At 36.4% G+C, this 23,975-nt stretch overlaps 1 protein-coding gene across 1 annotated transcript in view; it reads left to right on the forward strand.

Moving 5' to 3' along the window:
• The window catches only part of UBXN7 (UBX domain protein 7), a 63,343-nt gene extending 39,966 nt beyond the window's left edge, over positions 1-23,377 (forward strand). Inside the window, exons 6-11 of the mRNA XM_037037675.1 lie at positions 4,676-4,822; positions 6,085-6,175; positions 6,808-6,935; positions 13,736-14,129; positions 14,263-14,342; positions 15,613-23,377. Coding sequence (XP_036893570.1) covers positions 4,676-4,822; positions 6,085-6,175; positions 6,808-6,935; positions 13,736-14,129; positions 14,263-14,342; positions 15,613-15,774 — 1,002 coding nt within the window. The 3' untranslated portion in view covers positions 15,775-23,377. The remainder of the gene's footprint in view (positions 1-4,675; positions 4,823-6,084; positions 6,176-6,807; positions 6,936-13,735; positions 14,130-14,262; positions 14,343-15,612) is intronic.
• Positions 23,378-23,975: the final 598 nt, after the last annotated feature.

Consider the following 23,975-nt stretch of genomic DNA (forward strand, 5'->3'; position numbering starts at 1 on the left):
CATAAGAAATTGGTATTTATATGTTGCCATTTAATTTTACATGCACCTAGTCCCAGTTACTAATAATACTTTGTTAATTTCAACAGTTCTGTTATAAAGGCAAGTAAAAATTTTAGCTAAAAATGTAGCTCTGGCTGGTGTGGCTTAGTGGATTGAACACTGGCCTTCAAATCAAAGAGGGGTCGCGCCTTACATTGCCAGTCTTACATTCCCATGCTGTAGCACAGGCCTGGGTTGTGGTCCAGGTCCCCAGGTGGGGGCGAGTGAGAGGCAACCACTCACTGATGTCTCCTCTCCCTCTCTTTTTCCCTCCCTTCCTCTCTCTAAAAATGAAAAACTGAATTCTTTAAAAATAAAAAATGTAAAGAACCAATTTAATAACAAAATATATAAGATGAACTTTTTCTGAATAAACTGTATATAGCTTATATTTAGTTTTATACAAATTTGGCAAATATAGAAAAATTAGAAAACTAGTAAGAAAAATAATAAAATCATAATTTTCATTTAAAAGTACTGTGCATATTTTAATGTATTTCCTTCTTGACTTTATACCTGTATATTTATTTCTGAAACAAATGTTTTTATCCTCTGTATCTTTTATTTTCTTTCTTTACTGGTTTGTCTGGGACTGGGAGAATTGTTAGTCTCCCATTGTTCCCCCTTGTCACATACAAGGCATATCACATACCTCTCTATTTCATATAGCCACTCTTGTCCTTGGGTCTCCCCATAATAAATGGGTTTTAAATGTTGATTCAGAATAACCTAATAGATTCTAAGAGGGAAAGTTCATCATTTGTCCCATGGTCCACTCTTACCTCTAGTCCTAGACTCACATAATTAGCATACTTAGTGAGATTGTGTAAGACCCCCTTATATTCCCTCTAAACATTGTTGCTTTGCATAAAATTCATGTCCTTTTGGGGCCCTTCCTTCTAGCCGTAATTTTTAAATAGCATCTTCAGTTTTTTGTGCTCATTGATACAAGGTTTCTTCCCAATGTATGCTTCGTGGAGGTAGGGATTTTTGTGTTTTGGTAACTACTATAAATCCAGTATCTATAGCTAACACTCTGGTCTTAATATGTTTTGTTCTTGTCAGTGCTGTAGTTTAGACAGACTTATGTAAATTTATCCTGTTACAGGGATAAGTACTCTCCAATCTGTTTTTCTAGAAATATATGTTCATTTTTTTTCTTTATTCCCAAATACTTTTTCAGTTACAGCAGTATAATTACTCATTTTATCACCCATTTATTTAATCCTTGTGCATGGTATAGGTAAAGAACTTGTTACTTCCTAGGTGCAAGGAGTAATTTTATTATATTTGTATACTTTAAAATAAGCTTTTTGAATCTTAGCTGGTGTGGCTCAGTGGATTGAGTGCCAGCCTGCGAACCAAAGGATTGCTGGTTCAGTACCCAGTCAGGGCACATGCCTGAATTGCCAGCCAGGTCGCCACTTGGGGGTGAGTGAGAGGCAGCCACACATTGATGTTTCTCTCCCTCTGTTTCTCCCTCCATTTCCCACTCTCTAGAAGCAAATAAATAAAAAAAAACTTTTAAAGATTTTATCTATTTCTCTTTAAAGGGGAAGGGAAGGAGAGAGGGAGAGAGATATCAGTGTATGGTTGCCTCTCGTGCGTACCCTGCTGGGAACTGGCCTGCAACCCACGCATGTGCCCTGACTGGGAATCGAACCGTGGTTGTTTGGTTCTGAGGCCCACGCTCAATCCACTGAGCTACACCAGTGAGGGCGAAATCTTTTAAAAAATAAAATAAGCTTTTGACTAGTTAAATACAGCTTTCTGGCTCAATACAGGAATACTTCTGTTTTGAACTTGGAACTTGTGGAACCAACAGTAAATATTAGAAAGTGTTTTCCTCGGGGAGATGTATACAAAATAGGGAAACAGTATCTGTAAGACTGTGTAAACCTTTTTAAAGCAGAATATAGTCTCACATTGCCCAGTACTTTCAAAATGATGTATATTCATGAACTGTTATTAACCTGAGTTAATTGATTCCTAAGATTTTCTTTTTTAAAATATATTTTATTGATTATACCATTACAGTTGTTCTATTCCCCCCTTGATTCCCTTCCACCCGCACACCCCCTCCCCCACCATTCTCCCCCCCTTAGTTTATAACCACTTGTCTCAAGTTCTTTGGATTCTATATTTCCCATACTATTCTTGCCCTCCCCCCTATCTATTTTATACCTACTGTCTATGCTATTTTCTGTACCTTCTCCCCCCTTCTCCTCCTCTCACTCCCCTGTTGCTAACCCTCCATGTGTTCTTCATTTCTATGGTTCCACTCCTGATCTAGCTGTCCTCTTGGTTTGCTTTTGTTTTAGGTGTGGTTGTTAATAGCTGTGTGTTTGCTGTCCTTTCACTGTTCATATTTTTCATCTTCTTTTTCTTAGATAAGTCCCTTTAACATTTCATATAATAAGGGCTTGGTGATGATGAACTCCTTGAATTTGACCTTATCCGAGAAGCACTTTATCTGTCCTTCCATTCTAAATGAAAGCTTTGCTGGATAAAGCATTCTTGGCTGTAGGTCTTTGGATTTCATGACTTGGAATACTTCTTTCCAGCCCCTTCTTGCCTGTAAGTTCTCTTTTGAGAAATCCGCTGACAGTCTGATGGGTACTCTTTTGTAGGTGACTGTCCCCTTATCTCTTGCTGCTTTTAGGATTCTCTCCTTCATTTTAATCTTGGCTAATGTAATTATGATGCACCTTGGTGTGCTCCTTCTTGGGTCCACCTTCTTTGGGACTCTCTGAACTTCCTGGATTTCCTGGAAGACTGGGGAAATTTCCTTTGCCAGACTGGGGAAGTTCTCTTTTATTATTTGTTCAAATAAGTTTTCCACTCGTGGCTGTTTCTTTTCCCCTTCTGGTACCTCTATAATTCAGATGTTGGAACATTTAAAGATGTCCTGGAGGTTCCTAAGCCTCCTCATTTTTTTGAATTCTCATTTCTTCATTCTTTTCTGGTTGGATGTTTCGTTCTTCCTTCTGGTCCATTCCATTGATTTGAATCCCTGTTTCCTTTCCATCACTATTGGTTTCCTGTGCATTTCCCTTCATTTCAATTAGTTTAGCCTTCATTTGTTCCTCTAATTTGTGACTATAATCAACCAGTTCTGATCCTGATTACCAGTGTTTTGAACTGTGCATCTGAGAGGCTGGCTATTTCTTTTTTGCTTAGAGTTTTTGGCTCTGGGGCTCTGAGTTCTTCTTGAGCCATCTTTTGGACTGTTCGTGCCTGTTATGTACATATCAGGATCGGAGCCCTAGGTGTTCACCGGAGCAGGGCAACTGAGTTGCTGGGCCGTGATGCTGCACGTGGGGGCGGGGTCAAAGAGGAGCAATGGCGGTCCCATCTGCCGCCTCCCACCGCTGCCGCCGCAGCTGCCACCATCACCGGGGCCCGCGTGTTTCGTCCCACTGCACTCGAATGTGCCACCTCAGTCAGCCCTCCACCACTGGGTTCGCCCACAGGGGCCTGCACGGTCCGTCTCACTGTGTGCGAATGTGCGATGGAGGTCAGTCTGCCCCGCACCCCGACTGGGTCTGCGCTGCCTGTGTGCCTGGGTTGGGGGATCTTTCCTGCCCGACCCTACTCCGCTGCTGGCTCCGCCCCTCTTACCCTCCCGGTTGAACGGTTGGTTCGTTGTTGTCAGACTTCCATATCGTTCAATTTTCTGTTCTTTGGTTGTGTCTTTGTTTCCTAAACATTTGTTGTATTCAAACTTGGTTGTGGGAGAAGGCACAGTGTTTCCACCTATGCCTCCATCTTGGCAGAAGTCTGATTCCTAAGATTTTCTTCTGTCAAACTGATGTGGAAAAGAATACTGTTCCAAGATGAAATTATTCAAACCTAGGGCTTTTATTTTATTGTTGCAAAGGTTTAAGGAAGCATTTGCTCATTTGCTTTTCTGCCAGTCTTTTTGTACTCAACAACATTTTTAGGTTTTTATGGTGATGAGGAACTATTAAGCAAAAAGTACACACTCATGATTAATATTTGTACTCCCCATAAATTGGGGAGTCTTTTAAAGATCATTCTGATGATATTCACTCCTAGGAAAATAACCCTAAGAGAAAACACTCTCAGCAGCTTTTACAGAAATGTTGAGGGTGATTTTATAAAATAGCACGTGCCTAATAATTGAGATGAATATCATATTTGGAAATGTGAATAGATACGATGTTAAGGAAAATAAAACAACAAGATATAACACACTGGTTATATCTATTAAAAAGAAGATGGATTATGTGGGGGAGGAGGAAAAAGGAAAAAAAAAGATGCTATATTTTTGAGTAGGGATTGATAGAGACAAGTGATAGAATTACATGACTTGTTGACCTTAAAAACTTGTATAATTTTTTTCAGATGTTTAAATGTACACTAAAAATTCAGCCATTATAACAAGTTTATCTAAATTTGAAAAATGCTTGAAAGTGGACAGTATAATTATATGTACCCAAGCAAATTAATGTAAATAATGTATAGATAGATACCCAAAATTCTAGATGTCATACTTGAGGAAAAAAACTTCGTAGTATTTAAATGAAAAGATGACAGTGTCTGAACTCTGAAACATACCCGTTACCAAGTAGAAATTATTTCTAACAGGTGTTCTGTAACTTTACTCTTACAGGCCAAAGAGTGTGGCCAGATGCAGAATAAGTGGCTGATGATAAACATTCAAAATGTACAAGACTTTGCATGCCAGTGCCTCAACCGTGATGTATGGAGCAATGAAGCTGTGAAGAATATTATCCGGGAACATTTCATTTTCTGGCAGGTGTGGAGAGTTAATCAAAGTTTTAGTAGTATTTTACTTTCATAGTATGGGATGTTGAGAAGGAGGAATTCATCTGTAAACTGGAAAAAAATTGATAACTGAGTTAAATTATAGCATATGAAAAAGTAAAACCACTCATAATGGCTGAAATAGTAAGGACAAACAAAAATTAGGGCAGCAGTGAAGAATTCCCAAGGGAAGAGATAAAAAAGAACCAAGCTATGTAACCATTTAATACTCATATCTCAAAAGATCTTAAGTATCTTGTTAAAGTGTAAAACTGGAATAGTTTATATTTTAGTAAGAATATAATGTGAACCACATATGTAATTAAAAGTTTTCTAGTAACCACATTTAAAAGGGTCAAAAGAAACAAGTGAAATTAATTTTAATATTTTTAAAGCCAATATATCTAATATAAAACTAATAAAATATTAATGAGATATCTTGATCTTTTTGTTCATATGTTAAGTCTTCAAGATCTGGTTCATACATACTTATTCAGTTCAGAATAGCTACATTTCAAATATTTCAGTAGCATGTGTTATGGTGGCTACTATAATTGACAGTTCGAATGTAGATCTCAGTAATAGAAAAACATTTGACTAAGACTTGGATTTTAGCTTGAGTTTGATACTTTTTAACTACATGTCCTTAGGCTTGTCATTTAGTAATGCTGGCTCAACTTTCTTTTTATGTAAATTATCAAGCTAAGATTATCTCAAATTTTCATTTTATGAAAATTTTTAGGAAATAAAAATGTCTTGAATGAATTTTTTCCCACTGTAAAATGCTGTTGATGTTATTAATTTACTTATTCATGTTTTACAGGCCTAAATTCAGTATTTTTTTCTGAATGATAACCTTTTATTTTGCAACTATTGACTGAACATCTCTGCCATTCAAGATAATCATCTTAAAATGTTGTGATTTATTAAGATGTATAATATAAGGGTCGGGAACGATATAAGTAGACAGACAGCTTGAACTGAAAGAATACTAACTTGATCAGAAAGAGCAGTATCTCTTCTGAACTGTCAATAGAGGAAACATGGATTGATATATAATTTTTCAGAGGAACTGAGGACAGGAAGTTGAAGGAGTTCACACCAGATGACCTTCATTTTCTCTTTAATGTAGGAATGAGATCTTAGCATAAACCAAAGGTATATTTGGAGAATTAATTGTTGGTGGTGTATATCAGGGATGTAATTGGAACTTTTTTTAGAGGATGACTTTTTTTTATATCAATGACTTAACAGGTTTATCATGACAGTGAGGAGGGTCAAAGATACATACAGTTTTATAAGCTAGGGGATTTCCCCTATGTTTCCATCTTGGATCCACGGACAGGTAAGATTTATGTCAGCTTACAGCATTTGACCTATGACTTATTTTTTAGTTGCCTAAATAATTATCTTTAATATTTGTTTGAATCCTGTTTCAGAATTCTTTGTAATAATTTAGGTGAAGGTTTTTATTGATGCCCTTTAGAATCGTTTAAACATCTATTGAAATGTTTTAGGGAGTCTATTTCTGACAATTTTGGGAGATGATAGTATTTTATATTTGTACAGTTCTGTTCTTTCAAAAAAATAACTTATATCTTTCTTGTTATATTATAAGGGATCCCCTTAGGTTTTCTATTATTAAAATATTAAGTACTAGCTGTAATCCCACCAGAGAACAGAGTGTAGAGCTGGTTTTATTATTAATGAATTGAGTTTTATCAAAATTTTTACTTTGTTTGAATTGTCTTTCTAAATGGCAACCAGCAGATAAAGAAGTTGTTTGATGGCTGGGAATCTTAAGTTTGCTATAATTAATGTATTTTTTAGATTATGAAAATGTTATATAACTTGATAAGGTGTGGGGATATGTGTTCCCAAAATTTTAATCATGTAAATATTGAAAGTAATACTTAATGAGAATGTTGAGGTATATTGGTTTCATTATATTTATATATCCTGGTTTTTAATTTTTAGGTCAGAAGCTAGTAGAGTGGCACCAGTTAGATGTATCTTCTTTCTTGGACCAAGTGACGGGGTTTCTGGGTGAACATGGGCAACTGGATGGACTTTCTAGCAGCCCCCCCAAAAAATGTGCCCGTTCAGTAAGTATGACTAAGAAGCAATGATGGCCAATTAAGTGTAATTGAATGTAGATATCTTGTATAGAATGTTTGAACCTCAGAAGGTAAAGCTAATGATGTAAGCATTGGACAGTTATAATTTATGGCTATACAACATCTTAGATGCCTTCTTTATAATTTGATAGTTTCCCACATGAAAGTTCTATCTTCTCAGTGAAATCATAAGATTTATATTCCCAGTCTCCCTTGCAGGGTATAGGCATGAAACCTAAGATTTTGGTTTAGAAGTAAACGATGTGAATATGTAGCAGTGAGGAGAACTGATTTGACAAGCTCCAGTGATAGAGGGAGGAATTCACCTCTTTCAAGGGCAGCATTGCTGGGGTATCCAGGTCTAAGTAGCAGTAAAAATGGCATTTTGCTTAAAAATTCTCATGGTATAGTTGGTCATTTATTACTAGTTATATAGATTTAGGGCCTGGCTCTCTGGCCCACCCAGAGATTATTCTCCTTTGCTCCCTTCCTTTCTCCCTTTCTTCCTCCCTCCTTTCTTTTGATTTTATTTATTTTTAGAGAGAGGGGAGGGGAGGGAGAAAGAGAGGGAGAGAAACATTGATTCATTGCTTCTCACATGCTCCCAACCAGAGACCTGGCCTGCAACCCAGGTCCTGATCAGGAAGTGACCTTTCAGTTTGCAGGATGATGTTCAGCCCACTGAGCCATACCAGCCAGGGCACCCAGAGGTTATTTTGTACTTAATTTCTATAATATACTATTATTAGGCATACCTGTTTGAATTGGTATCAAGATTAATTGCAAATAAAGAGACCTAAATGACACCAGAATCTCACATTGTTTGTAGGAGCTGTTAGGGTTTGATTTGCAATGAGTTTAAAACTAGTTTTAGAAGGTAAGACTTTAACAGTGCATATCATACAGTGATGAAACAGTTACTTAAATAATCACCTAGAATAATGGGACCATTTAAGAAAAGGCTGTGGGTGCTTACTAAGGAGTGGTATAGAATTTTCTCCCCTCCCGTCATTACTCAGAGCAATTTTATTTAGGTGAACACAAAAGTGCAGAACTAAGACATTGTTTCACTTTTATCTGTGGACAGTTTGTTGTTGGTTTTTTTCCATTGCTAAGAGAAGTTTTACTTAGGTAGAATTATTTCTTAAGGCATTCAAAACCCCAGAGTTTCTATAATTGTCCTAAGAGAGTTTATCTTTTGCAGTCATAAGATTGATTTTGCCAAAAACCAGAGCCTGAGTCTGTGAGTTGCTGAATTTCAACATAAATTGAGATTACAGCCTTACCAGGTGTCTTATAAAAATTAAGGCACTTAGTGGAAAAGAGTGGAACCATAAAAATTGGACAAATACATAGAGGTGATTTGGGCAACTGGTATCTCAGACTCCACTTGTTGTACTAAATTCTCTGATTATTACAAATTTTGATCAACTGTGCAAGAAAAACATCAACAAATAATGACTTAAAGAAGACATCTACTTTTCTCATCTAGAACTCTAGAGGAAGGCAGTTTAGGGATTGATTTTGTGTATGTCATCAAGAAACCTGGTTCCTCTATTTTTTCCCTTCCATCCTTACTGTTTGCTTTTGTCCTCATGGTCACTGTTAGATGCTCTGTTCCTAGGTATCATATCCAAGTGTGGAAAAGTAGGAACATGTTAGTGCCTCTATTATAAAGGTAAACAGATAAACACGCGTAAGAGTTCTACTTATTTTAGTTGTACACATTTTCGTCCATAAACACAATTAAAGTTCTGTTAATAAGGAAGAAAAGAAGACTGAATGAAAGAGAGGAAATTAGCAGTGTCCGTCATAGTGTCATTCTTTAAAATCAACCTACCTGATGATAGTGTTATCATCTGTAGTCAGTTTGAGCCAATACATGTCATATATCTGTTTGTTTTGTGTGTGTGTGTGTGATAAATTAGCCTTAAGTTTATTATACTTAACTTTTTTATAACTTTATAATTACTGTGCATTAAAATGAACACATTTATAATTTTAAATTTGACAATTTTTAAAATTTTTTATTTTATTTATCTTTAGAGGAGAAGGGAAGGAGAGAGGGAGAGAAATATCAATGTCTGGTTGCCTCTTGAGTCCCCTGCTGGGAATTGGCCTGCCACCTAGGCATGTGCCCTGACTGGGAATCGAACCCTGATTCTTTGGTTCGCAGGCCCGAGCTCAATCCACTGAGCTACACCAGCCAGAGCTTAAATTTGACAAATTTTGATGTTGGTATCTGCATGTGTTTTTTTGCTTTCTCTTTTGGTCAACTGTCTATTCAGATCTGTGGCTTATTTTCTTTTGGGTTGCATGTCTTCTTACTGAGTTGTATGGGTTCGTTTTATATTCTAGATATAAGTCTTTTTCTTTCTTGGATATATGGTTCATAGATATTTTCTCCCAGTCTGTTGCTTGCTTATCCATTTCACAATAGTGTCTTTTTAAAAAATATTTTATTTATTTATTTTTAGAGAGAGGGGAACGGAAGGAGAGAGGGAGAGAAATGTCAATGTGTGGTTGCCTCTCACATGTACCCCACTGGGGACCTGGCCTGCAACCCAGGCTTGTGCCCTGGCTGGGAATTGAACTGGCAACCCTTTGTTTCACAGGCCCGAGCTCAGTCCACTGAGCTACACCAGCCAGGGCCACAATAGTGTCTTTGAAGAGCAAATGAAAAAATTTTGATGAAATCTAATTTACCAACTTTTATACTATGCTTTTAAAAGTCTTATCTATTAAATCTTTTTTTATAGTTTTATCTCTTAAGTCAGTGTTCCTCTTTGAATTAATTTTTATATAAAGTCACTGTTCCTCTTTGAATTAATTTTTATATATGGTGTAGGGTCTAGTTGTGGCTTTTTTGTTTGTTTGCCTATGGGTATACAATTGTTCCAGCATCATTTTGTGGAGACATTATTCTTTCCCCATTAAATTGTATTTATACCTTTGTCAGAGGTTGATCATGTATGCATGGGTTGATGGACTCAATTCTTTCCAGTGATTGATACATCTTTCTTTACACCAATATTTCACTGTCTTAATGATTACTGTAGCTTTATAAGTATTGAAATCTGGTGGTTAGGTCCTCTAACTTTGTAGTTGTTTTGTTTTGTTTTTTTCAGGTCCTTTGCATGTAAGTTTTAGAATCAGCTTGTCACTTTCTACAAAGGAAGCTACTAGGACTCTGATTGGAATTGCTTTGACTCAGTGGGTCATTTTTGAGAGAAATGACATCCTAACAATATTGAACCTACAGATCTATGAATATGGTGTATGTTATATTTCATTTATTATAGACTTGAATTTTTCTCAGAAATATTTTGTAGTTTTTATATATTGACCTTGTAGCCAGCAATCTTGCTAAACTCACTAGTTCTAGTTGCTTTTTTGTAGATACCTTTGAACTTTCTATATAAACAGTCATATTGTCCATAAATAGACTTATTTTATGTCTTCCTTTCCAATTGTTATTTTCTTAGTTAGGACCTTGAGTACAAAGATAAGTAGAAGTGGTGAGATATTAGACATCCTTGCTTCTGGTGCTGGGGTGAAACTATTATTTTTTACCATTAAATTTGATGCTAGCTATGTTTCTTGTCGATACACTTTATCCTTCTGTTCCTAGTTTTCTGAGTTTATTGTAAGGGGATTTGGTCATATGGTTTTCCACATCTATGAGATAATTATACAATTTACTATTTTTAGTGAACTCCATTGGTTGGTTTTTTTTTATGTTAAACCTACCTTTTCATTACTGCTAAAGCTGATGCATTACTTTTTAATATATTATTGAGTTTGATTTGCTAAAATTCTGTCAAGAACTTTTGTGACTATGTTTATGAGAGAAATTATTTGTAGTTTTTGTATTTTTGTTTGTTTTCCTTCTAAATCTTTGTCTGGTTTTGGTATCAGATTAATGTTGGCCTCACAATAAATTGGGAAGTGTTTCCTTTTGTTATGTTTTCTGGAAGAGTTTGTGTAGAATTGACATTATTTCTTCCTTAATATTTGATGACATTCACCAGTGAACCTACCTAGGCCTAGAGTTTTCTTTGTGGCAAGTTATAAAATACAAATTCAATTTCATTAATGGATATAGGACTACTCAGGTATCTATTTCTAATTTAGTGCACTTTGGTACGTTGTATCTTTGTAAGAGTTTCTCCACTTCACCTGAGGGGCTGAAACAATGGATTTAAATTTGTTTATTGTAGTTCCTTGTAATTCCTTGTAGTATCTGTAGTGATGTCACCTCTCAATCCTGTTATAGTAATTTGTGGCTTCTTTTTTTCTGACAGTCGGCTCTAGAGGCTTATCATGTTTTGTTAATTTAAAAGCTTTTGGTTTCATTGACTTTTCTTCTGTTTCCTACATCATTGATTGATTTTTGTCTTTTCTTTGTTCTTCTTTGGAGTTGGGTTTAATTTTATTTTGTTATTCTGTGTGGGTACTTTTTTATTTAATACAAAAACTTAAGGATTGACACCATTTTTTTCTAATATAGGCATTTAGTTCTATACGTTCTCTGTAAGTACTATAGCTCTATACCACAATTTTTTTGTAGCTGCAAGGTAAACTGATAAATGGATTATTTTAGCTTGACATGTTTTCTTTTATAGACATTATTAGGATTCTGTAAGGAATCAGGAGAATGGATATTGGCTAGGAAGCCAGCAGTGTTTACCATGATGACAGTCTTTAAAATCAAGCTATGTGCTGTGTGCAGTGTTATTGTTACAAACCTGCAGTCCACCTAAACCATTGCACGTCACATGGCCACATGTGTGTGCTCTGTGTGTGCATGTGACATAAATTAACCTTAACTTTATTTCTTGCTGTAGTGTTAGCAGATAGTGAAAGCCAAAATGAGATTTTTTTAGTTTTTCTGTTGTTATTTTTTGTTAGCAACTCATACATTTTTTACCTGTTATTTTGGAAAATTTTAAAGATAATTAAAAACTACAAGGAATTTATTGAACCTCTATGTATTATCCATTAACTCATTTTAGTAATTATCAGAAAGTGGTCAGTGTTGTTTTATCTCTATTCCGTCTTGCTCACATTATTTTGCAGCAAATCTCAGAATTTGTTGTTTCACTCATTGTACTTTGGCATGTATCTTCAAAGCCTCTTTTTTCAGACCTTTAGGTAAAAGTTTTATTTATTTTTAATTATTAAATTTATTGAGGTTAATACAGGTTTCAGGTATACAGTTCTATAATACATGATCTGTATATTGTGTTCACCACCCCAGGTCTCTTTCCATCATTGTTTATCCTCCCCTGTACCCTCTTCTGCCTCACCCCATCCTGTTTTCCCTCTCTGGTAATCACCATACTGTTGTCTATGAGTTTGTGGTTTGTTGGTTTTTTTTTCTGCAAAACCCCCAAACCCCCTCTCCTCTGACAGCTGTTAGCCTGTTCTCTGAAAACAAAGACTCTTTTTAAGTTTCTTACTATTTTTTCCTCACCTGAGGGAAAATAGGACATGCTTATTGATTTTGAGAGAGAAGAGGGGAGAAAGAGAGGATGAGAACACGATGTGAGAAAGAAGCATCAATTGGTTGACTCTTGTACATGCCCAGATTGGGACTTGAACCCAAAACCTTTCGATTCGTGGGACAATGCTCCAACCAACTGAGCTACACCAGCCAGGGCAGGGCTCTTTTTAAAAGACAATCACAGTACCATTAACACACCCTTTAAAAATTAATAGTGTCTGGTGTAGCTCAGTGGATTGAGTGCGGGCCTGCAAACCACATGATTGCGGTTCGATTCCCAGTCAGGGCGCATGACTGGGTTGCAGGCCAGGTCCCCAGTAGGGGGCGCATGAGAGGCAACTACACATTGGTGTTTCTCTCCCTCTCTTCTCCCTCCCTTCCTCTCCATCTAAAAATAAATAAAATATTTTATTTAAAAAAAGAACTTGATCAAAAGGGACACTGTTAAATTTGCCTTTCTCATGATCACAGTGAAAATCTTACTGTAATTAAGATTTAAGCTTGGGCAAATATAGTTTTTGTTTTTCCCCATTTATTGTATGGTGTTTTGAAAGTTAGAGATCTGTTAGGGTTTTTTTTGCAAAATTATAATTATTGGGTTATTGATCTCTGTGTCAAACAATGCTAATCGAAGAATATAAAGGTGATCAAGGTAGACATACCTCTTTGAATAGTCATTTTAAAGGCTAATGTTTCAGCTTTATATTTAAAACCTTAGCCCTAGCTGATGTGGCTCAGTGGATGGAGTGCCGGCCTGTGAATCCAAAGGTCACTGGTTCCATTCCCAGTCAGGGGGCACATGCCTGAGATTCAGGCCAGGTCCCTAGTTGGGGGTGTGCGAGAGGCAACCTATAGACATACCTCTCACACATCAGTGTTTCTCTCCCTCTCTTTCTCCCTCCCTTCCCCTTTCTAAAGTAAATAAAATCTTTAAGAAATTAGAATAAAACCTTAATTCTTACCTTTTTCTGGGCAGGCAATAAACTTTTCTTAATTTTACTCATTTGATGCAGAAAACTCCCCTATGCTTGCAACATCATTATGCTAGGTGGTATCACAGTTTCTATTTTGTTTTTAAACTCTCCATCCCAATTTAGCTGTGTAAAACAAAGTCATTGCCCTCAACTAGCTGAAAATTTAGTAGAAGAGATACGTTTAGTAGAAAATAATACTGGCAAGCTGACCATCATATTTCTTCTGCCCTGTTTGACTTGGCGGTCTATTTTTTGGTTTAACTATTTTCTTTTTCTTTCTACCCATGTTTTATGACTGCGTCTTGCAGGAGAGCCTTATAGATGCAAGCGAAGACAGCCAGCTAGAAGCTGCCATCAGAGCCTCCTTGCAAGAGACACATTTTGACTCATCACAGGCAAAACAGGATAGCCGCTCAGATGAAGAATCTGAATCTGAACTTTTTTCTGGTAGTGAGGAATTCATATCTGTTTGTGGCTCTGATGAAGAGGAGGAAATAGAAAATCTTGCTAAGTCCAGAAAGTCTCCCCACAAAGATTTGGGGCATAGAAAAGAGGAGAACAGAAGGCTGCTGACTGAGCCCCCAGCCAGAACTGAGCCTGGAACAACCATGAACCACCAAGGATTGCCAGCCATGGATTCAGAAATATTGGAGATGTCACCTGAAAAATCAGATGGAATTGTAGAGGGCACAGATATAAATGGTGAGTTATGTTCTAGACTTACATTACTTGAAATTTGAATATTACTGAAGGGATGTATTTATTTGTTTAAATTAGTCTTTTATCTTAAGCCTCTGTTTTTGTTTTTGTTTTTGTTTGTTTTTTTTTACCCTAGGACCAAAAGCACAGCTGATGTTGCGGTATCCAGATGGAAAAAGGGAACAGATCACTCTTCCAGAGCAAGCTAAATTGCTAGTAAGTATATCTAATTGGAAATGCTTGTTTGAAGAAGCAAAACTAATTAATTGGTATAATTGGCTTGATTCATTGAAATAAGTATTAGGCATTCATTCTGGCCTTTAACTGAAAAGTTAACTGAGGTTAATCTTAATTTTAATTAATATATTTCCTTCCTGAATTATTTTAGTCAAGTTATATAGGGTTTGTTCCAATTAGGGCTTTTTCACTTCATGGCTGCATTTCATTTAACAACTGAAATTCTTAACCGGAAATGGGAAGTAAAGGCTATAGTGGGGCTTCCGACTTTCCTAGTAACTGGAACTGCAAAATGGTTACGAACCAAGAAAAATCTGTGTTTTTCTGTCATGGGGCTTGTTTGGTTTCCCTCTTGTAATTCTCTGCTTCATACCACTTTTCTGTCTGTATACTGGTGGCTTTTGTTTGTCCATCATCATAGTGATGCTGAAGACCTTTCCCTCTAACGTCTACAACTGCTGGGCTTTTCCTTTGTCTTTTTCAACTCCTGGAAAAGACACTGAGTCTAACTTAGTTTAGCCTATAAATGAATTCCCCCTGGGTCAAGTGTTTATACCTGGCCATTTTCTCTGGCTAGAGATAGTCTGATTTTTGAAGTGAGGTCTGGCTGCTGGTGCTGATATCTGATACCCAGGTCTAGTATTTGGAAGGGAATGTGAGATGAAACAATGGATGGAGCAAATATAGACCACTTTTTTGAGAAGTTTGTTGTGAAGCTAGAGGTGGGTGAGAAGGCACCCGCCCTCATCAGAGGGAGGAAAATGATTGCAGAAGAGACTGGGCATGTTTAAGTCTGATGGGAAGCACCCGTAGAGAGGGAGATGTTGAGGATACCTGTAAAAGCAGAGACATTCTGTAGTAGCATGGTTTCTGAGAAGGCAAGAAGGGATTTTACTGCACAGGTGGCAAAATTGGCTATAGGTAGAATGAAGGAAGGGAAAACTGATAAGATGTTTCAAACTGAGGACAATAATTTTATAAATAGATAGTGGGTTTGTTTATTGAGGAAACAGTAATAACCCTCTATATTCCAGTGACACTTAATGGCCCTAAATTATTGGATGCAGGTTTATTATCTCCCCATCCCAAGGGTTATGTTGGCCCTTCCAAAAGGGTAAGCTTTGTTTATCTGAAAGCATAACCTCATTATCTTACCTAATATGATTAAAATGAATATTATATATGTAATTCTTTAATATGCTCTTTCTGTTTCCATCTAATAGCCTTGACTTTGTTTTGTGTTTCATAGGCTTTGGTGAAGCATGTCCAGTCTAAAGGATATCCAAATGAACGTTTCGAACTTCTCACCAACTTCCCTCGAAGGAAACTCTCTCATCTGGACTATGACATTACATTACAAGAGGCAGGCCTTTGTCCTCAAGAGACTGTCTTTGTACAGGAAAGAAATTAACATCATGGCCTGACCTCTCTCAGCTTACCCCTTTTTTCCCTTTTCCTGTGAGATACCAAGTCACTGAGTATGCGTTTTGGCTCATAGGACCATAGAGCCAAAGTTGGGCAAGCAAGTCACCTGCCTTCTCTTTTATTCCTTGCTTTCTCCCACAATCAGTCTCTTTCACCCTCTACCACCCTTTTCCTCTCCTTTCTCTTTTTTGTCTTTTTCCTGTTTTTCTTTGTTTGTTGGTTTGTTTTTCATTCTTTCTTACGTAATCTGGTGACCAAATGGAAATGTAAGGGTAAGACCTCCCAGTACTGGCAGCAGGAAATATGTGTTCCAATAAGTGGTCTCTTGCACGGCACTTTTAGGGGATCAAATGGTAATATTAGTCCTCAGACTTCTTTGGTAAAAGAAAGGCTAGATTCAGAATAAGAACCTGTTTTTTGTAAGCCCCATTTTTAGTAGGGGGAAGAAATTCTTTAACATGTGCTTTGTTTTTTGTTTTATTGTTCTTGTAAGAAATATCACGTAACAAAATACCAGGCTTTTGTTTACATGGAAAAAGCATCCCTTATAATTATTATTCATCATATTTAAAAAAATTTTTTAAGGATTCCCATCCTCCCAGCTAGAATTATTTCTGAGATGCGGCGTTATTGGCAGAATGAGTGTTAAATGTTGGGTGAGTAGCATGGGATGGCTTTTAATATCCTAGCCTGAGGCAGCTTTCTTTGTTACTGCTCTATAACCTAGATTGATCCTGCTAGTCCCAGAATGGACTTTCAGTGAGTGTATTGTGGTAACTGGGATAGGAAGGTGCTTACTGTTTTTGCCAGTACAGCATATTAGTTCCTTTGGCCCTTCCATTGTTTAGGTCCCCGGGTGATCTAAAAGAAGGCAGCTATTTAATAATCATGCAATACAGTGGCTTGTAGTTGGAACCACTATGGTTATGGATTGTCCTATGTGCTTTAGGCATACTTACGTATGTCCTGGGGGGGCGGGGGTCAAAGAAAAATATGCAGCTGAGAGTAGCTAACCATGTTCCTTTGGTTAGAAATAATGGTTCGTTTTTACCCCTGGTTGGAACAGTCTCTAAAAGGCTCTGGTGACTAAATGAGCTTAATTCCTCATGCTTTTTCTTGCAAAAGGTATCAGAACTGAAAGCCTGTCTAGGGTGAAGACCTTTAAATTCAACTCATAAGACAACACTTAGTAAGGGAGGTGGGGAAGATTGCCAGTAGCCTTAAGGTATGTTTTTTCTTTTCAAATTGTAGTCAGTGAAAGCTCTTTTCAGTATTGTTTGAAAGATGCCATCTTGAATCTACATGACACTATTTGACTTACCAGCTTCACTGTATGCTCAGTTCTTATTTTGAACTTTTAAGTCAAGTCCTCTGGAGGGGGGTGGTAGTGATTCTGGTGGCAAAATCAGGACTTTAAATTGCTGTAAAATGGTAATATAAGGTGGACCTATTTCATCAATTGGGGATTTAGATTGATTCATCTACTTGAGAAACATAAATTGCTATTGCTCAGAGAACCTAAGGTTCCCATCTATTTTAAGGTCACTCAATTGGTAACTAAGGGATTTTTTTTAAAAAGATGCTTATGTGTGGCTAGTACTCAATTAAAGAATATGGTTTCTAATGGTTGAATCTTGAGGGACTCTCCCTAAAGAACGAGTAATATTTCTCCTTAAGGAAATCATGGAAAATTCTGTTTATTCTTCAGTGAGTCCTTTTGGATTAACGTTCTTACATTTTTTCTAAGTCTGTGTAAGTGCTTATGTATAAGTATATAATTGTATAAATATTTATAAATATATTTATATAATTACAATTTCATTTATATCTTGAGTCAAAGTTCTCTCTTTAGATTGGTGATTGAGTAATATAGGCTCTTCAGGCTAACTAGCAGCTTCTGAATCATTGAGGAAATATGGTTTTCATGTTAATTCCTCAGTTGTATCTCTGAAATTGGGTAATAGACTTACTGTCTAAGGAATAGAGCTGTATACTGTCAAAGATGCATTGGAGGGTTAAAAAAATGTAGTAAACAAGGTCAGAATCTAAAATTCAGGGAGGTACAGGGTAAGAAGTGAGGCTCTGCCTAGTTTTGGTGCTGTGATGGCACCCATCTCTACTCAGCAAAGTCAAGTCACAGCTAAAGCCCAAATCTGTCAAAAATGTGAAGTCTAGAACTTTCTTTATAGGACTCTGTTTTATTCTTTTACTTACTAGTGTCTCTATAAAACATGTCTAGAGAACCTGAGACAGCATGTTCATTGATGATAGGATATAGTTCTTTTGGATAGGCTCAGCCCTGGCATATCCATTTATGAGGAACCAAAGTGACTTTTTCAGCTATGAGATGACCAAGTATATATATTAAATGATTTAAATAAACATATTAAAGAGATGAAGCATGAGATACTCAACTTTGATACAGCTGGGGTGTTTAGAGTACAAGAAGATGTAGAGGATTTTATTTTGAGGTAGGAGTGTAATTATCCTGGGTTTGATACAGAGGCCCATGGGAAGGAAGGATTATGGATTATACCTGGGAAAAACAAATAAGGAATATTGCTTTACTCAAGAATTTAATTCACTTAGGGAGTATACTTCCTCTTGTTTGTCTTATTTCCTCCGCAAATTGCTTTGCTCTTGGAAGAGAAGTTTTATTGAATAGATTAAATGAGGTTAGTGAGATAATGAAAAAGTAGTTTTAAAGAGTCATTCCTTGTAGGTAGGGAAACAGCTGGAAAGATTATAAAAAGGAGGAAAAGAACAAGATAGATTTTGAGAGTGAGTGACAACACAAATACAGGGAGATAAAATGAAAACTAGTGAAGAAAAAAGTGACAGGAAACCTCTGTTGAAATTGATTTAGGAAGGAATCAGAAAAGAGGAAAAAGGCTAATAAGAACAGGAAACTAATTTTGAATAACTAGCATGTGCTAGGTACCTGATGTGCATTTTCTCCTTTAATCTTTTTTAGAACTCTATAAAATTCATATTTTCCCCATTTTATAGATAAGAAAGAATTGAAGTTCAGAGAACTTGTTCAGGATGTCACAGCCAGTAAGTGGTAGAATCAAAATTGGCATTTTGAGAGTCCACGTTTTTTTCACTCACATGCTGTTGTCTCCTACAGTAAAGGGATCAGCCCAAAAGGTTGTCCTCCTGTTGTTTGGCTCTGTCAAGTATCATTTGCTTATGTTTCCCTAAAGCTTGTGGGATATGTGCTATGCCTATAAATTCTTATTTACAATATTATTTTGAGGGGCTAATTATTCTTTTCTTGAAATGATGGGCTGATAGAAATGTGAAAGGAAAATAACTGTGTGGTATTATTTGCCAAGAATAAGTAGAAAGGATAAAAATGGTATCTTTTTAAAAACACTTTTCAGAAAAGATACAGTTATCTTTTCTGTGTCCCACCCATACAAAATTATTGAACCCTTTTATGTATATGTTTTTAAACTATTGTATAAAATTTGCCTTCCTTGACTATATAAACCAGTTATTTATTGAGTCCTTAATCACACATCTTGAAATCTAACGTCTGCTTCCTTCCTGTTTTATCCAGTGGGAGATACACACTACACATGAGGTAATGGGAGAACAGGTAAATGCTTAACCGTTCAGGGGCTCAACTGGAATTGCAATAGACGTGCAGGAAGGAGAAAGATTAGTGTATGCTTCTTCAGTTAGGACATTCTTCACAAAAATATGAACCTGAAAAGTGGCAAATACTGTAACTCAAATTTTCTTTTGACTCGCATGTATTCTTTACTTCCAACTTTTGTAACTACTTAGGGCATTGCATTTATCAGTAAAGCATACCTAATACCCAAATAGGAAAGGATTACTGATCCCAGGACTAAAAATTGTAGCTAGCGGAGATCTCACTGGACGCTTAGAAAAATACCAGAGGAAGCCACTAGCAACTGAAAAGTGAAGGAAGGATTTAATTTCTCTACCTAAGTACAAATTAAATGTATGTTACATATGATATGCAAAAGGGGCACTGTCTGTAGGTATAAGCAGACTTGGGTAAGGGCTCTGTTCCTAGTTAACAGTGAACTGGACTAGATCAAGAGTTCTGTCTATTCAAGTAAAAGGACTTGTGATTTTAAATTTTGGCAGGGGTGGGAACTATGAAATAAGAATTAATATCATTAATTTTATAGATGGAGAAAATGTAAATGTGCATATGGAATTGCAGACCCCGTGTGGAACCCACAAATTGTAGACTGCTGAATTAAATTATCTCTGAGGCCCGTTCCACTCCAAACTTTGATGTTTCTAGTCTCTCCTTTATTATATATTATCCCTAAGCTAATTGAAAGTATGCTTCCTGATCAGTTCCTTTGCTTTTTCTTTGTCCAGGTTTCATTTGCCCAATAACTAACCCCACGTGACTGAAGTCTCGAAAAAAGAAAGGATAATATTTATAAATCTTTTAAACATGATTCATTAATTAAAAAAACTTAATGCAGTATTCCTAATCATTGTTGAGTATGAATAAAATGTAATTAAGGAGAACCAGATATTTCACTGACACCAGAGTTAAGTTTTATTTCACCTGTGTGCTTAAACAAAGCACTGTACTGAGCAATTGTTAGGAAATCGATTTGTGCAAGTTGTAAAGTTTACTTACTTTTGGCAGAAACAGCTTTTTTAGATCCAGTTAAGCTGACTTTTAAAAATACTTCTTATCCCATAGAGTGTATCTCCATTATATCGATCTCTCTTTCTCACTCTCTTTCATTTAACTGGTTAATAGTAAATCATAGGATGCAGGCTGATGAATAAGTAATGTTGTAAAAGTAAGAGTGGAAGAATCAACCCTCTGATGAACATGGCAATTTTCCAAAACTGTAAGCCTTGATGAAAAGGCAAAAGACAGCTATGTACTATGAATATTCAACTTTATTGATTTGACTTGCTTAGCACTTCAGTTATTGTCTTGCCATAAAACTTAATTACACTGTACTTGTTTTAGAATGGTGGCAAGAGTGTTCTTTCATACTGCAAATAACCAACAGAATACCAAGCCAATAGGTTGATTTCTCCTGTTATGAGATATTTGGTATTTTTAGTGATGTTTATTTTGGTATTTGACTCACCTGTATGTCAGTCCTGCTAGAGAGGCAGCTTAGAATCAAAGAGTATTTTTCACAGGGATACGATGACCTTGGTAGTTTTCCCATTGATGTGAACTTGTGGTTCCAGTTACTGGACATAATGATATAGGGCCCTTAATTAGAAAATCTTTTAATCCATTCTTTGAAAATGAGTCATAATTTTAATGAAATTTTAATTGGCTATGTTTAAGTAATTCATTTCTAAGTTTTAATATGTAACATTTAAATTTTTTAAATAAATGAGTATACAAAGGAAGAATTTGAGGCAAACATAATTTTTATAGCTCATTTTCTCTCAAGAGTTTTTGTTCACAATACAGAATGGCTAGCTCCATGACACCCCTGCCCCACTTTTGGCCCATAGAACGCTCTTGTATTGCTTAGGACCTCAGTCGTTTTCACAAACCTGATTTTTGGAACAGGCCTTTCTCTGCCATAGGATCTGAACATAGAGTTGGGTAATCCAATATAAACTACATTAATCAAACAATTTAGCATTTCTGTAAAATATTTTTAAAAGATAACCACATTTACTTGAAGGAATAGAGATACAAATACTAACAGTAGTACTTGCCTAGGAACAGTCATATATTAATCTAGTAATATGGGAAGTTGCCTGTACTTAATTCTTTTGGAACAGACAGCAAGGTTTTGTTGTTTACTTAATGATATTTCCTCTGCAGAGATCAAAATGCCCTACGATTTTTATATCCCTTATATGGTCACTTGGGTTTTCAAATAATAATCAAGCTAAGCTGAAGTGAACATAAAAATTTTATCTTCCTTAAAAGTAGTTATTATTCTAACTGAGCTATCATGAATCATTCATTTATTAGAGGTGGTAAATAAAATGGGAAACATTTCAAATCATTAGATAAATTCTGACCTGAAACTGAATTATCCCTTAAAATCTTTTTTGTTTGCGTTATTAAAATAGATTCAGTACGGGCATCTTAATTGATAAGGGAGAGATTCTTGATCTGGAACCATTCCCTGCCCTTCTGCTTTTTTCCTGTCACAGATGCTGGCTTTAGAGTACATGTCACCAGGATCTATTTCAAGTTAATGGCATTGAAATGTTGGTGCTCGGTTGGATATGTTACTGTTTAACAAAATCGTTTTATAGTATGTTTTCTCAAAGCTTCTGTGTTCTTAATAATGGAAACTATCAATAAATTAAATGGTGTGATTCAAAACATAAATAGGTTTTTGACACTAATTACATGCTTTTACAACTTTGATAATTTATTTCCCTGTAAGTTAAACCTCACATGGAGTGACTGCTGCCACCAGAAAATCTCATTTTACCTACTGATTAGAATGAAAGTAGTCCATAACCTCCACTTTTTAGTTAATGAGTAGTAACCTTATAGTAGGGGCCATTTATCTTACCCATTTTGGGACTTGGGCCTTGTTGCTTTCCTGGGTTTGTCCCTTCAGTTGGGAGAGGCAATTAAAATCCCGTTGGGAAGCAGTAAGTGTATGCGATGACCCGCTTAGTCTTAGGTTTAGAGAGATGAGCACCAGTTTATGCTAACTTGATTCTTAGACTTTGAGGAGTTTCCATCCAAGCTTTGGCATGAATCTGGTAGAAAAAATTTTATTCACTCCTGTAAGAATCTTAGGATGGTTTTCCTTTTGATTGATTGTTAACAATTTTTAAGCATCTGGTGTCTTTTTTTTTTTAACCCTTTAAGAAACAAAAGTCTGTTTTTGAGTGGGTATTGACTGTTCCATGGAAACTCAGGAGTGTTTGTAGGCTCTGTGCATGCTTTGTATGAGTTCAGTTTGAACAATGCATTTTAAATCATCTGAGGTGTCCGATTCTGGCATGACTTCACTAGTTGTGTTTTTTCAACATTTTTCAAACTTCACATCCCATCTTACTGAGAAAGGTTAATCAAGGAATGAAATTTATTTGGGGATAGGGATGGGGGTGGGTTGGGGACTTGAGTGAAGTCAGCTTGGAGTATTTGCTTTAAAGTGTTTCTCAAGCAGTTCCTAACAGTATTTAGAGATTCCCTGGGCTGTTTGTGTACTCAACTCATTCTGGACAAAGTGGTGGTCTTAGTGAGATTTGCATTCTGAATGCAGGACGGCTCTAAATTTAATATGTAGCATAACTTTGTTAATTGAATCCAAGAAGATAATGGACAGAGACGGTGCTCCAATTGTAGTGTTTCTGGCAAGTGCTCCCTAAATGCACGTGTACTTCTCAGTTTTCTGGGCTTTTTATCCCACGCTGCTAGGAGATACCATTTGTTTCTGAAGCAGCTCTTCTCAGAAATGAGAAGCAGGCTTTGGGGCCATTGAGTAAGGGGCTGGATCATTCACTAGATTTTTTTGTTCAACACACACCAGAGACCCTCCTGTATATCTAGTAAGTGATAATAAAGGTGCTAGGGAAAGTCTTAAATTTGAAGACACACGGAGGAGGCCATAGAAAATCTAAACTTGTAGGAGGAGAAAAACATGCCATTAGATAATGCAGAGCTGTAGCTGCTGGCTAAGACTCAATGGAACGTCCACTTGCTCTAAAACCAGGGAAATCTTAGATAACTGAGTGCGGTATATCTATAGATACACAGTCTATAGGTACATTTCTAAAATAAGGCTCTTTCTCTCGGTTGGTGATCCTCTGGTTTGGCTGTACCAAATTGTGAATAATCCTTGCTGTGTTGTAACCAGTTGCTTTATATTGATACTGCAACTTGACCTGGAGAGGGGGGTGGGACAAATGGGGTGGGGGAAGGAGGGGAATGGGATGGTAAATCTTTTGAAGACATCAGCTCACTGTGCTGAGAGAGGGACCAAACTCAAGGAAACCTCTGATCTATAAATTCAACTGCTGCATTTTTTATAAATACATGTAAATTTCCTGTTGTAATATTTGATCTTGGAAATTAAAATAAAAAACTTTTCAGTATTAGTTTTTTGTATTTTTGTTGGGTGAGACAAGTCTGGATATTTTATTAATACAAATCAGGTTTCAAAATCTTACCTCATATTCTCACGTTTAAGACAGTAGCATTGGCGTAAGTTAGCTCACAGCCCCTTTGTC

Source organism: Sturnira hondurensis, unplaced genomic scaffold (genome assembly GCF_014824575.4).
Source record: "Sturnira hondurensis isolate 20B ecotype Veracruz unplaced genomic scaffold, ASM1482457v3 Scaffold0023357, whole genome shotgun sequence".
NCBI lineage: Eukaryota > Metazoa > Chordata > Mammalia > Chiroptera > Phyllostomidae > Sturnira > Sturnira hondurensis.